Here is a 15,034-nt window from a genome sequence, read left to right on the forward strand (position 1 = left end):
ACGCACGGAAACGAAAGTGACGCTCTATTTTATGGTAATTAGATAGAGGCCGAGATAAGGTTTCGTAGGTCGGTCGAAAAAGTACGCAGCGTGGTATACGGAGGGCGTAGGATATCTTGGAACGAACTATTTTCGTGACTACTTGGTTGCTCGTCGAGAGACTCTGAAAGGCGAACACGCTGAAACGTCACAGGCCTCGAAGAACCTTTCGGACCAGACCACACAGATCTTTCTTCCACGATCTAGATCCAAATTACCAGAGATTACCTCGCGGCCACTTTTTTAAACATTCCGCAATATCGAGGCGAATTCCGAATTTGCGAACGCGATGGACATCGAAGGCCGACTAATCGTTGGTCGACTAATTACTCGCTAAAACGTTGTCCGTGTTAATCGGAAGGATCGAGAGACCAGTGGCGGTATCCGGCGATACAATCGCGGATACGCCAGTTTGATGGAATAATTGAAAGATTTCAGAGATCTAAGAATATCAAAGTAAATCGATCCGTCCCACACGTACGCCACCAGTTAGAAACATTCCGGGTTTATTGACATTGTGTGGGATTTAAATCTACAAACGAAACGAGTGGAATATTTTTTTTCAACAGCTAGTTGGAAACACTTGTCACTCGTTCGCGAGTTGGAAACGTTCTGAACTGAATTTACCTCCGCACGAGTGGACAGATATTTATAATACTTCCTACTTTCACGAACAAACAAACGGACGCCCGTCGAGAGAATGGACGAAGAATTCGAGGAATTTCAGGGAATATCAAACGTTAGTAAAAACCATCGATCGATATCCGAGAAGAACTCGAACCAACAAGTTTAAGAAACACCTTGTATTCCTTATATTCGAAATTGGACGATCCGTTGTCGTGCGAATCGTACGATCAAATCGTACACCTGCCAACACCTGCGACGAAGTTCAAGGGGACGAAAGTCGAATGTTTTCAATCCGATCGTTCATCCTGCCCCAGCTTCCGCGTTACTACGCGAATCGTCTCCGTGAATTTAATAAATTTTTCTCGTTAGATTTACCTTATCGTCGTACAAGATCGTGACATAGTACTGGCACAAAAACGCGCAACAATGGTAACTAAAAGAGCAACCAAAGCAATCTCACGCGTACATAGCGCTCTGGATAGTATTCTGAACTTACGTTGAACCTCTCGGCAAGCTGGATAAAATTCATTGGTTAGAAATAATCAGGATAATTGGTTAGACGCGATCGTTGTTGGAATATCGTTGGACCGATAAAAATTTCGATAACGGAGAGACGTTCGGAGACGCTTTTTGGATAATCGGTGTTGCGAAAACTCGAGCGAAGATCGCTAGTGAAAATAGAAAATGGAAATCGATGCCGCTCCGATTGTTTCGTAGAGAATCTTTCGAGGCAAATCGGCGCGTTTTATGGAAAATAAGAGAGGAAAGAGATATAGGTAAAGAGAAGGAAACATGTTGTCCGTCGCGTCCACGTACAATCTACGTACGAGATGCGGCGTTCAGGACTCCTCGAGCGTAGACGTATCTGCGCGTTCCCGACGGTCCGCCACCCCAACCACGTGGGTCAATTTGACGCATTACGGTTACAGAAACAGAAGCTTCGATCCGAGCCTAGATTTCGAGGAGAAACCGATAGAAGCTTGTCACGCTCTATACTTTCTATTGGATTTCTTTCATCAGTACTACATTCCCTCCATCATTTTGCTAGGCTTGGTAGGCAATCTGTTGTCCTGCGTCGTCTTTCTAAACACACATCTGAGAATACGAAGCTCCAGCTATTACCTGGCCGCCCTGGCCACCGCCGACTTTGGCTTCTTAGTCACTTTGCTTCTAGTTTGGTTGAACAACACGCTAGGATGGAAGGTGTTCAATAAAGAGGGTTGGTGCGAAACGTTGGTCTACGTGAGCGCCGTCTGCAGCTCTTTGAGCGTCTGGTTGATCGTTGCGTTCACGGTGGAGAGATTCATAGCTGTTCAGTACCCTCTGCACAGACCTCATATATGCACCATAGCCAGGGCAAAGACCATCGTGCTGGTGTTGGTGATTTTGGCTTTGGCCAGTCATTCCTACTCCTTTGTCACGGCCGGAGTGATCAACAGGGACGGTGAGGATTATTGCGATCTGAAGGTCGAATACTTGGAGACGATGAAGATAATCAGCATAATCGACAGCATCGCCAGTCTAATCGCGCCGCTCGTACTCATCATCGTCATGAACACTATGATCATGAGGAACTTGTTGAGGTTCAGCAGGCGATTCAAGCAGTCTTCGACCACGTCCACGGACTATCCGAGCAGAGAACAGTCGGACATCAATCTGAATCAGATTCCGGTGAGTGAAAATCGTTCGATCGAAACTGAACGTCCGACGAGAACGATTATCGAGATTAGGCTGCCGGCGTTCGATTCAACGTTACATACCGCGATTACGCGATAATCTTCCATCGCTAACTGTATCCATGGTAAATTAGCTTTTCATTGTACGTCGTACGTACGCGTAGGTCGCGCGAAGCAAACTCGAACGTTAGTACGAAATCGATGCTAAACGTTAAACATCGATCTAGTAAGTATCTAAGTTTCGGTTTCACCAGGCTGTCGTCGATCGCGTTGTAACTCGCCACGTTTATCCATCGGTTTCGTCCTTTTCCATCTCGTTACGATCGTTTATCCGATCGTAAGAACGTACATCGTTTCGCTTTCATCCTACGAACTTGGCTCTTCATCGGAACGCGCATCGATCGTACAAAATTATTCTTGATATCGTTCGATTTCGATTCGATCCAAGCCTGTTTTATATTATTCGTAACGGGAAGGTGAAAGAGAAGCGGTTCTATCGCGAGAAACGACGATATTCCGACCAACCTGCAGACTGTAACGATCAAAGTATACTCGAAACGTCGTCCTAAACGTTCTGAAGCTCTCTTCGACCGACTTTCGAGTGTGTGCGTTGGCGCCATTCTCGACGCTTCTTCGGTTCTTTTTACAAAAGCTGTTCGCTCGAACGAAGAATCACGCGAGTACGGAAAATATTAAGTTTACGTTTAAAACGACACGTACGTATATCGGAATCGCGTCAGCTTTTCGCTCGTGAAAGCGCCAGAGCTTGGTTGACTTTCCCTTTCGAGAGAAACGTTTGACACGCGCACGTGTATTTCCAGCGACTAGCGACGAATCGAACGGAAAAAAAGGCGACGCCCTCTCACCGTCTCGTTCGAAGATTCGACGGTTAATGGACGTCGCTATTTTCAATGCACGCCGTCTTCACGCTTGGCTTCAGTCTCGTGTAACTGGACTATATTTTTGTTTTTCTTGCGTGCAAGACAAACATCGGCGGTGAAATGCACGCTTAGAAACGTTTCCCTCGGGCTCCACTTGTTTTTCGAAAGAAACTCAAACGTTCGAGTTATTTTTTCTAATCCGGCACGATGATGTTCGAATAATGTGGTTCGCTAACCTAAACGTTTCCCGTGGATTAAGTGTTCCGACCGAAGACATTTATTTAGACACAAAATCCCAATCGGACCAGAGGATCGTGCGTATACCGGGGGAGTAATATATTACGCGGTAACCACGATAGGTGCCAACTTGGACCGGCTGTCTCAAATCGATTTTCTCCTTCTCAACGCAAATGTGTTTTCAATCGCTCAGAACCTAACGAATACGCATATATCTTTCTCTTAAATTTGCTCGATCCTTTCGAAGCTTTTACTTCTCCTACCTTTCGCTTACAATCGGTAGACATCTATACTATATACTATATACTATATACTATACTATACTATACTATACTATACTATACTATACTATTCTATACTATACTATATATACTATAGGCCGAAATTAGAAAGGAGAACGAGATTAACTCGTATCCTCCGATGTATCTGATCCTAGACCTTAACGCGACTTTTTATTATGGTTAACGAGCAGTCAAACGGTACACGATTCGCGTATTTATTACCTTTGCTGTTTCTTTCGTTCAAAAATATGTATTTGACGCGTTCTTCGTTCCAGCCATTTATCCATGCCAATTTATCCGTCCGCGAAAAACATAGATCGAATTGCGTTAAATTATATCGATTCGATCTGACAACACGGCCGACAACGACTAAAAACAGAGAAACTCGTTATAACTTTGCAACGAGCAAACCAACGCGAACGTCGAGTTTCGCAATAGCGTATAGCCAGAAAAATTAGATTAGTTCAAGTCTATGAACTTTCGATGAATCGTCGCGTCGCTACACGCGAAACGTTGCTCCGAATTGCCGCGTCTCTAAAGGACGCTACTTCAACGTTATGTAAACTTCGAGATAGTCTGCCGCGTTTTCAGTAATTTAGATTTTACACGCGTGAGTGAACACGTGTACATACGCGCGAACCAACGTATCAGGAATTCCGAAAATAGTCGATCCGTTCGACCGATCCGATCCGACGGTGGCTTGTAAAAACGTTTGCGACAGAACAGCCTTTCTAACGTTCGTTCGATTCGAATCTTCCAATTTATAGCTACGTCTGCTAAATCGGATCGATCGCGTGGAACACGTGCGAATAACCCCGTAAGAGTTTAAAAGCGTTTGACAAGTATCACGTAGCTTAGGTTAGCATTAAGTTAACGTACGTTCGCGATGCTACGTATCCCGTATTCCATCCATTTTCATTCGTTCGCAGACACATCTAGCCAATAAACGGGCTAACCACGTAACAGGGAGATTCATCACCGGTGGTTTCGCGAAGTTCTACGACGCGATACGATTATTTAACGCTGTGTGATTTACGATTCGATACGCGAGAATATTGCGTGCAATTGACTGTAGTCTTAAAATATAACTATAAATGTACTCATAAAAAATATATATATATATATATTCGTGTCACGCATCGTGTATAAGCGAAATTTTATCCATCTTTAGCCGTTATAAATGTGTAACATGCCATCGCGGAGCGCCGAACGAATAATAACAAGGAATCTTGCGTGGACGTAATCCGGCAACAGAGTGTGATAAAGCCGAGAGAGTAGCGTGAACTTGATTCAACGTCCAACGATACTTTGTTATTGCGATGGAACGGAAAGGAGGACACGGAAATACGGATACGGAAAAGGGGTTAGGTTGGAGACGCGGTCCGTTCTGGACCTAGTAACGCGCATAGCAGCAAAGGCGGCTGACAAACCAACGCGTAGCTTGCAATTAGATTCAGGGACGCAACGGAGAGCAAGTAAAAAGACGTATTTGCGATGAAAGGGTGGTAACTGGGCTGGCTAGACGAGCATTTTATGACAATTCCGCGTTGATTCGCGTCTCTTTACCGACGAGTCCGGAAAGACTGGCACAACGCTATCTACTTGGGCGTAAGTAAAGACCCGGTATAAATCAAATCTTTTTATCATTTACGCGTATATAAGACGAAACGTCGATTCAGACGATTTATCCAGCGTACGGTAGTTGCATATTCCACCTGAGCTCTGCTATACGTATTCTGTTTGCTCGTCCTTGTCGTCGATACACAATTATCTCGTTGAAATTTCCAACGTTTCATTTTGCCGAAGCATCGACTAGGAGCGGTGAATTCGGCGTTTCGTATTTTCTCGGATATTTATATAAAAAATAATTCTCTTCGATACGGTTAACTAAACATGGCGCAACTTGATATCGTTCGAGCCAGAAACGCTACAGACTTTTCGCGCCAACTATAATTTTCGATATAGCCAACGTAGGCAAAAACCGCGTACATGTGTGTGTGTGTGGGCAGACGAATGAAAAATGAAACTTTCGAAGGAAGAACTTTTCGAAAGGTAATAGAATGGAAAAATGAGAGGCGTAGCGTGCTTCGAAGAGTGGCGGGTTTTCCAACTAATTAGGTGGTAATGAAAGGAACGAAGGAAAACGATCACACGGAGGCATAAAATACTAGACCGTTTTTTTCTGCCTATCCGCACGGACATAAGCGTTCGAAATTTAATCGATTAATCGAATCTTCGCTTCTGCTTATTATACACCGCTACGAGCGATATTTCAAAATACACGCGCTTACACAGCTGGAGTTAAATTACGAGTTACATCGATCGTAATAACTGTTTCTAGATGGTTTAAATATATGTACGATATCACTGCAAGTAAATGAAGGAGTCACGAAAGACGTTGTTCTCGCATGCGAAATTTTATTCCCGTTTGCGACACGGAATCATCGGCGCCGGACGAAACGCAACGACGATCGATCACCGATACGAAACAGAATGGCATAATTGCTTCTCGAGTTCTCGTTGATTTTTTTTCCCCCTCTGGTCTCGCCTTCCGGTGGTCGGTAACCGCGAATCGGCTATTTTCGATCAACGTATAAATATCTTCGGCTTGCGTAACCGTCGCCATTCATCTTTGCAGAGCTTTCGATCGCTCGGCTATGATACGTCAATCTGCGTCGTTTTGCTCCGTAACCGGATCGAAACGTCCTTCCGTACAACGAACCACGCTGCGACGATCGTTCGAAGATGCGAATTTAACGACAGCGAATCGCACCCGTCTCTATGGATATTCTCCGCTTCGATATTCGAGCGTAAACGGTGATTGTTCGGCACGACGGTACACTTTCGTTCGTCCACTTGTCTTTTATAATAGTTCGCTTGTCTTCGACGGTAGAACGAATCAACGGTAGGTGGATGCATGGGGGCGGGAACGGTCTCGGACGAATCGTTAAACGATTTTATTCTTCGCTGCAACGCGCACTGATATTCGTTCAAAAGCGATAGCCTCTTCCCATCCTACCTCTGCCAATGTCGCAATAAATCTGTCATTGGCAGAAAATTATCGACTGCTTCTCGATAAATAAACGGGGCGTAGCCACGTGACTCGTATTATTACACACAGAAATGAAAAAACCGTCGACGACGAAACGAAATTGCCTCTTCGAAAACTGGTAATTAATCGCGTTCTTAAACACGGTTTCTCTTAATTTGGTTCGTTTTCTGAAACGTTACCTCGAATATCGAAGCTTTCGTTCAGACTGGAGATATCGTGGCGCAGTTACGGTATGCGCTTTCTTTCTTCGATATTCAAAGTATTACAGTATACGATATACAAAGTATTACAAACGCGTTAAATTTGAAACTCACAGAATCAGTAATTTCGCGTTAATCGCTATCGTTATCGTTACGTTAAAGCACGTAATATATTTCGTATTACGCGAACGTAACGTAGAATTAAAGAATCGTATGGAGCGTTCTGCTATATCAGTTAACGCGGAATAATCAAAACGAAAGGAATGAAACGAACGGTTTAGGACGTGTGACGCGCGATGTATTAAGATCAAGAAGACGACCGCTCGTACGTACCACGAGTACTTACAATCGCAACACCGTTTTATCGACCCTGAAGCAAAGCTAACTCGACGATCCGAACGTACTACGTATCTGTATGTGTATGTGTATGCGTATGCGTTTCGTGCCAACTCTGTCGGCGATTAAATCGTATTTAACCGTATTTAGGTTACATCGGTCTCTCGCGTTTAAATGAAATTACAGCGTGACAGTACGTCGGAAACGTGGACTGCTTAACGAATGGCTAACGACGAGTTTGTCGATCGACCAACCGACCAAAATCTATCGAACGATAGAAACTTGGGAGAATGAAAGCAACGGCTGTCAGGAAACGTTCGAACGTGCTGGCAAACAACGATCTCGGTCGACACTTTGTTAAATGAAAATCGAGAAACTGGCAGGAGCATCGATCGTTGAGACGCGTTACGCGACGGTTTAGCTTGCGAATATAACGTTGTCGTAACGAGACGACAAATGGAATCGATTGGACGACAGGAGCGTGACGTCGCGACGACCGTGTGCATCTTCATCATGGATATTGTGTTCCGTGCAATTTCGTTTGCCGCAAAGCTAATTTAAACCATCGAGGCGAAACTCGTTGAAAATGAAAAGAAGAAAAGCGCTTTTCTAGAGCGTGGTTCGTTGCCAAGCGCGAGAAACAGCAGGTTGTATTCGCGCGTCTCGTATCGGTGCTATTACGGAAACTCGAAGAATACGGTTTTCCTCTTCGACCTTCCGTTTGTCGACCGAAAATCGTTCGTTTAAAGGTTTACGAACCGGATCTGGCCGTCTCTTTCGCGATGACGATTTCAGAGAGAGAATTTAACCGCGATGTTCGAATCGATTCGTAAAAGAACAAGTATCGTGGATTCGCTCGCCTAATTAATTTCGTTTCAAAGAAAAAATATCCGTAAAGCTTTCGGGTTGCTTCGATTGCCTTCGCGTTTTATAATCGTAACGATTCCCTTTCCTTCAACGGATAGGTATCCGTTATCGACCAGGTGATAAATTTCAATTCGCTTCTAACGAAATACGCTCGGCATGGGGAAAAGCGTACGAGGTGCCGGGGCGGTATAGCACTGAAATCTACGGTATTCATTAGCGGCGCCACTACGCCAATTATAGTTTACGGCCCCCTGCTATATTCCGTTCGACATAGTGTCACGCCTGCACCTCCTTATTCTCTTATCATAAATTATTCAAATATTCTGCGTTTCCAGGGTCACCCGATATACCGGCTCACTTTATCAACGCCACGCGCCGCTCTAGTCCAAGTGGGACGATGATCAAATCACGTATACTCGATACCCACACGCTCTCGCAATCGATATTACCATGAAATCTGCATAAAGCTGGCTGATTTCACACTTTGCGTGCGCTTTTCCGTCGACACTACCAACGATATCGCTTTTTTTTAACGAGGCGCCTCTTTCGATAGACCGTGACCCGATAAGAAAAAAAAGAAAAAAAAAGAAAAACCGATCGAAGAAACCAACTCTTTTCCATTCTTTCTTCCCAAAGAATCGATCATACCGCGATACACGACTAAATGGCCGAGCGAAAGATCGCGACAAAACCGTTCGACGATTTAATAAATACGACGTAACGAGGAACGAATTTGCGAAAGAGACGGTTCTTTCATTTTGACTTTCGCGATTCTTCTCGTTACGATAACGTTATAAAGCGCGAAGGGGAAGAAAAGCTGTTATAAGAAGCGGGGCTCCGTCACGAGAAACTCTCTTCCACGGTTTATTCCTCGCGTTTACATCTTTATTTTCTACCCTAATTGAAATTCTTCGTTCGAATCAAGCCCCCGTTTCATACTTTTGAGAATATTCGTTTTAGACGGTCGAAGATAGGATACCGTTTAATCGAACGACGCAATTTTCCGAACGATTCGCAAAGATACCGAACGATAGGCAAACTCTGCTCGCAGATTTATACGCTAGACGCGTAAGCGGCGAGTCGTGTCGTAACTCGATGACGATCGTCGTTTTCTCGGACAAAACGTTTGCCGATTCTATAGCTGCGATTCACGTCGAATAATCGACGATGAAGAATTAGCGAGTAACGAGCGCTTTCCTCGCTCTTGAAAATAACAAACGGACAGCTCTAACCAACGGAAACAACCTCGTTAAATAACCGTTTGTTCTCCGTATCTGAAACGTTGTACAGAGATACGAGACCGTGACTTCTAATGCTACGATAGAAAGCGGTGAATGAAAACGGTCGCGTCGAAAGTCACGCGACGCGAATTCTTTTCTTTTCTACGACAGCAGGAAAATGCAGATTCGCCGGGAAACACAATTTTCAGCCAAACGCTGCTTCTCCTTCGCATTCTCCTTCGTCTCTTAGTCGACGAGGCGATCAAGTCCATTCTTGCGATTCATCGTGATCGGGTGTAAATAACTTGGACGAGCCGCGTTAACCTACATTCTCCTCTTATCGTTCGGTTCGTTCGGTTCGTTCGGTTCGTTCGCGCGATATCGATATGCCCGTTGAAGTTGCAAATTGTTACTCGCGCTCGGAAACGATGCGTTTGTTGTTTCGACCGATACGATGCCACTTTTATCCACTTTTATCCATAGCGTATTAGCAGCCAATGTCCGAATCTGTGTACGCGACAATTGCAAAGATAATTCTGCTCGCTTTATTTCGTACTTTTTCTTCTTTATTCGCGCAAAGTTGCTGCCGTATCTTCGCTCGAAGCGGACTCGAAATAGAAGATGAATTTAATCCCGAATCGTGCATACAGCCTAAAAAATATCAGCATAAAATACACCATAAAACGGAATCGAATTCTCGGCCGATGACTATTCGCTCGAGATTAAGCGAAATTTAACGGGGTAACCGTGGCAAAACGATTTTGCTTCGGATATAGCTCCGAGATAAATAAATTCGCGTTTCGATCGACAGTTTGCCAACAACTTTACGTCGACCGTACCTTTGACGCAAATACCTCATTAGTCGTAATATCTATCGTTTAATCCGTAGCAAGGATAAGTTTTTCTCGTCGTATCGTTCAGCAGCAAAACAGCGTTTAAGGTGATTATGATAGATGAGACACGCGTATCGCTTATTAGAGGATCGTGGTTAAGTAACGCGTTCGTGACCAGCATGGGAAACGATACGGTAGCTCATCCAACCATCCCGATAATAAGTAGGATAACGTTTCAAGAAACTGATATCGTGGCTGAAAAATTATTGGCTTCCCGTGGACCTTTATTGCCAGCAGGTTGTCTCTCGTCGTAGCGATGTCGCGTCGCTTAATCGAATCGGCTTTCTCCCCACCATGTTGTCGCTTCTAATTCACGCGTACACGCCGACGCAGCTCTAATTTTACTTTTCGCTACATTTTAAAGCTACAAACGTTGCGTTAGTGAAATCGCTATCGTTGATAAAGTCGTTGGTCGGTTTTCAGAGTGCCGGCAGCAGCAACAACGGCGCTGGCGGCATTAATCTGGGACCAGTGGTCGGAGGCCGACGGCCACCTTCGCAGCAATCGTTTCACTCGTCCAAGAACAACCATTCTCATCACTCTCGGCATCAAACCACGTCCGCGCCGCCATCAACCCCACGAAACGCTTGTCAGTTACCCGAAATAGCAACTCGCTGTATACGTAAGTACACATACGCGTATCCTTTGTGTCTACCCATGTACAGATACGTAGAAAGCGAAGCATCTGAAACAGGCCAAACCACACGGTCGAATAACTCGCCTATTCTTTGCGAACTCTAGAACCAAGTCCGTAAAACGAAACTCGTCTCACAGTGTACGAAATTGGACGTCGATGTCGATGTTAACGGTCCGATCTGATTCGATTTCCTATTAAACGTCGTTAATCCTGACTCTCCTCACTCCGCTTCAAACGCAACTGCTGGTTTATATCGAGCGCGTTAATAATTCGGTTTTAAAGAAATCCGAGGAAAGAATTTTTAAGATGGATCGTTAGAACCAAGCAGGGGCAGGCTGCTGTTTCTTTCTCTTTGTCTCTCGTTTGACCGAGATGGAAATTCGTCGGACGAAGCGAGGTTCGTTCAACGTTAACTACGACAGCCGTAATACCTCGATTCTAGTAGCGAGCAACATTTAATCGAGTACATCGGTAATTCGCTCGACGTTTTCATCGTTTCCGCGTTGTTATCGCGGAAAGGGACAGACTAGACCAGCGTAAAGCGAAACGGAACGAAAACGAATCGTGGCACCGTAACGTTTCGTTAGGGCGACGAAAGATCGGATCGTTAAATTGGTCGGCCAAATTACCGACTAAACTACTGCCGGACGCTTTCAAGCTTTTCAATTCGTAGTCTCCGTACATGGATTCTGTTAAGGCGAGGATAGGTTACGGATAGTTCGAAAGTTACGGATAACGCCTGGAATATCCTACCTTAGGATAAAATCCAAAACACGGACGTAATAACACTCGCGCGCCGCACCGTACGTTATGATTTTGATCAAACTGCTTCACTTTCGCGTCATATTTCCAGAAAAAAAAAAAAAAAAAAAAAAAACAGGAAAAGCAAACGGACGGCGAAATGAAAAGTCGAGTTATTCGAACGTCGTTGCGGAAATTCCCGACCGCTCGCACCGTACTTGCAATACTTTTTCTTTCTCTGTTGCAGATATTAGATCGTCCTCGAGAAATCTCGTGTCAACGAGGAATCAACAGAGCATCACGAAAATGCTGCTTCTCATCAGCACCGTTTTCATTCTTCTCAATTTGCCGAGGTAAACGGTCATTTATCGATATATTCGATACGTTGATTTAACATCTTTAATATCTTTAATATCTCGGTGAGAACAATAACGTCTTCTACGGAACCATCGACTACCCACGATGAACGTTTCCTTTGCAATAAATACAAATTCATTGCGTTCGTTCGCGCATAAATCATTTTCCTTTTGCTCGCGTTGCACATTCGCACATTCGCACATTCGCACATTCCTATACGCGCGATTGTTGCCGACAAGCTGGCAACTTTGATTTACCAGCAAGCGAACTCTCGTTTTCCAGCTACGTGATCCGATTGTGCGTATTCTTCTTCACGCTGGCCCGCAAGAACACGCCCGACCTGCTCTGGTGTTTGCAGCAGTTCTTCATGCTCCTCTATTACACCAACTTCAGCATCAACTTCTTATTGTACGCAATGTGCGGCATCACGTTTAGGCGTTGTCTGCAACAGTTGCTGCGCAAGATACTGAAAACCATGACCAGGTACCATTGCAACCTACGACGATACGTATAGGAGCGACGGAAACGTTTTCGAGCAAATTCGAGTATACAACCACGGCGATCCGAATTGCGTCGCGCGACGCCCACCACCATTATGTTCGCCCGTTTCTCACCCTCGTTGTTTCGTCGTCGTCGTCGTCGTCGTCGTCGTCGTCGTCGTCGAACCGCTTTGTTCCGTTGTCGGAGGTACTAAGCGTGAAAAGTCTGAGAAACGTTTGCGACTACGTTGCTCGATCGTGTAAGCGAGAAATGAAAATAGAAAATATTTATCGCGTTAGCGCGACAACGATTTACGAGTTTACGGCGATTACCGGTTAATCGACTATGGACTGACAGACACGCGTTTTCATCTTTGCGAGATCTTTGGAAATTTCGAGTAAATGGTCGATCCTCGATGAAGGAGATTATGCGCGATTATATGCGATTATATGCGATTATATGCGATTATATGCGATTACCGGTGATTTAAATAAGTTAAAGACTTACATATCCTATTCTATCCTATTCGAAACAGGATAAAAGGATATTTATATTAAAAGCAAAAGGATAAACTTGTAACTTTCAACGGCCTCGACACCTCGGTTTAATACACGCGTATCTAGCATAGCATCCATCTTGGAACGTTGCATGGACAAATTCGCAGACTCGGTGTAAAATTCGTTATTTCTGTGTGGCATTTACTTGTATCGTGGAAACTACGTATTGATTATAGAAATTAGACAAATTATACGAAACTACACGTGTATCGTTACGCTTTGTCAGTGCTCCGACGTTCGATCAAATTTCCCACTTGGAACGTTCGACCGAATTACCTACATAAGTAAACGATAAATGTCTCAACGTCTTCTAAACGTGTCTTTGTTTAAATTATAAATTATTTGTCTCGCACCGCTCAACAACCTCGTAAAATACCAACGAAACTTGAAAACTGTCGAGCGTTTAAAATTCAATGGCTACCTAATTACCTAATTACCTAATTACCTAATTACTTAATTATCTAATTACCTGATTACCGATAGAGTAAAACTCGGCGTAATCGATACGTGAACGAGCCGAGTTGGCTTACTAAACAAAAAGATTACTCTAATATAATCGATCGTTCGGTAGGTAATTGGAAAGAAAAAGCTTCGTAAACATTATTATTACGAACAACGTCGATGTCTATTTCGAGGCAATTCTTGCACCCGCTGTATCGTGCAGAGTCGTTGACAAAACTGGCAAATCCGCGTTTCCGCTTTACACCGTATCGTATTATCAGATTTCTTCGATACTCGCGTATCGTAAACGTAAAGAAAGTTGACGCAAGTGCGATCGAATCGACGTAAATTGAATTTTTCAACTTTTATTCCATATCCGTAGATATTTCGTGCGTATAGAATGTCTGAAAGATACGAGACAAATTCGCTTATACGAAATTCCCTACGATAAAGAAAACGTAAAACCGATATGTTTGTATTATCTTTCAAACAGCATTTTTTTAGTGAATTATGTGAATTATATACGTATAAATAGCGAAATACCTAGGTAATTGTTTTATTTTTTATATCGAGTTGTAGAAATCGTTTTCGCGTTGTTCGAAGGCTGGATTTCCAAGGAACAGCATATTTACCGATAATTAGCGTAAAAGGAATCGCTACTGTAAATATCTCGACTAACGACTAACCGTGACAGTTAGATATAAGGTAAATATTTTTAAATATACCTAAGACACTGAAAAAATTCAGACTGATCTACTTTAATTACCTCGTTCCATGAGATCGGCGTACAAATACGTAACAAATGAAATTCCATATAGTTTTCTTGTTCTTTACGGAAAGCGGCCAAGTTGCCAGATAGTTACCTCCTAGCCGATCTCGTTTTGCGCAACTCTTCCCTGACATACATCCTTCTTCCTGACTTTCAACGGCATTCGTTTTAATACGTTGAATACCGTGGTGACCGTGGTGGTAATCTAATAGCGTAACACGGTGGTACGAGAATAATAACGATTTTAGTCGTTGGATTGGAAACGAGAAGAAGTCGTTGGCCTCGTGCTGACAACATATTTCAAGGACATCGAAATCGGACAAACTAATCGGACAGGTAACTATTCGGCAACTTCGGTCACGGAATTCTATAGAATCGGCAAGATTCTTCGGAGATTCGAGAGCGAAATTTGTCGAGATTATCGAATCTTCGAACTTGGAACGCAGCTTGTGTCCCGCGTTGTTGTTTGAACAAACCGTTTGACAGTGAAAATTCCTACAAAATTTTCTTCAACGTGATTAATTACGATTCTTCTATTTTGAGATAAATCGAATAATTAATCGAAATTAATCGATACAATTGTAATAACAATTATTTTCGATCGATATTTACGCGATGTAATGGGAAATATATGGTTCCATATATGGTAAAATAACATTTCAACAGAGCATAAAGATAAGGATAAAGATAAGGAAGAAAAGTTGTTACAGGTTTAACGCGATAACGATATTACAAGTAAGTCG

General features: G+C 43.6%; 2 protein-coding genes across 2 annotated transcripts in view; one reads left to right on the plus strand and one right to left on the minus strand.

The window, feature by feature from the left end:
* The window catches only part of LOC138189742 (dynein axonemal heavy chain 1-like), a 55,347-nt gene that overhangs the window by 24,426 nt on the left and 15,887 nt on the right, over positions 1-15,034 (minus strand). The gene's annotated exons all lie outside the window — the stretch shown is intronic.
* On the plus strand, positions 1,310-12,701 carry LOC138189449 (thyrotropin-releasing hormone receptor). The gene is made up of 4 exons (XM_069131498.1): positions 1,310-2,337; positions 10,733-10,931; positions 11,935-12,040; positions 12,327-12,701. Exons 1-4 carry the CDS (start codon positions 1,459-1,461, stop codon positions 12,556-12,558), a joined length of 1,416 nt encoding a protein of 471 aa, XP_068987599.1. The 5' UTR covers positions 1,310-1,458; the 3' UTR covers positions 12,559-12,701.

This window comes from Bombus flavifrons, chromosome 2 (genome assembly GCF_040668555.2).
Source record: "Bombus flavifrons isolate JBK064 chromosome 2, iyBomFlav1_principal, whole genome shotgun sequence".
NCBI lineage: Eukaryota > Metazoa > Arthropoda > Insecta > Hymenoptera > Apidae > Bombus > Bombus flavifrons.

Excerpts from the sequence above, each read along its gene's own strand:
- LOC138189449 (XM_069131498.1), top strand. The coding sequence starts at position 1,459 with ATGTTGTCCGTCGCGTCCACGTACAATCTACGTACGAGATGCGGCGTT. Across the intron at positions 10,932-11,934 it reads AATAGCAACTCGCTGTATAC|ATATTAGATCGTCCTCGAGA; the intron begins GTAAGTACACAT and ends TCTCTGTTGCAG. Across the intron at positions 12,041-12,326 it reads ATTCTTCTCAATTTGCCGAG|CTACGTGATCCGATTGTGCG; the intron begins GTAAACGGTCAT and ends CTCGTTTTCCAG.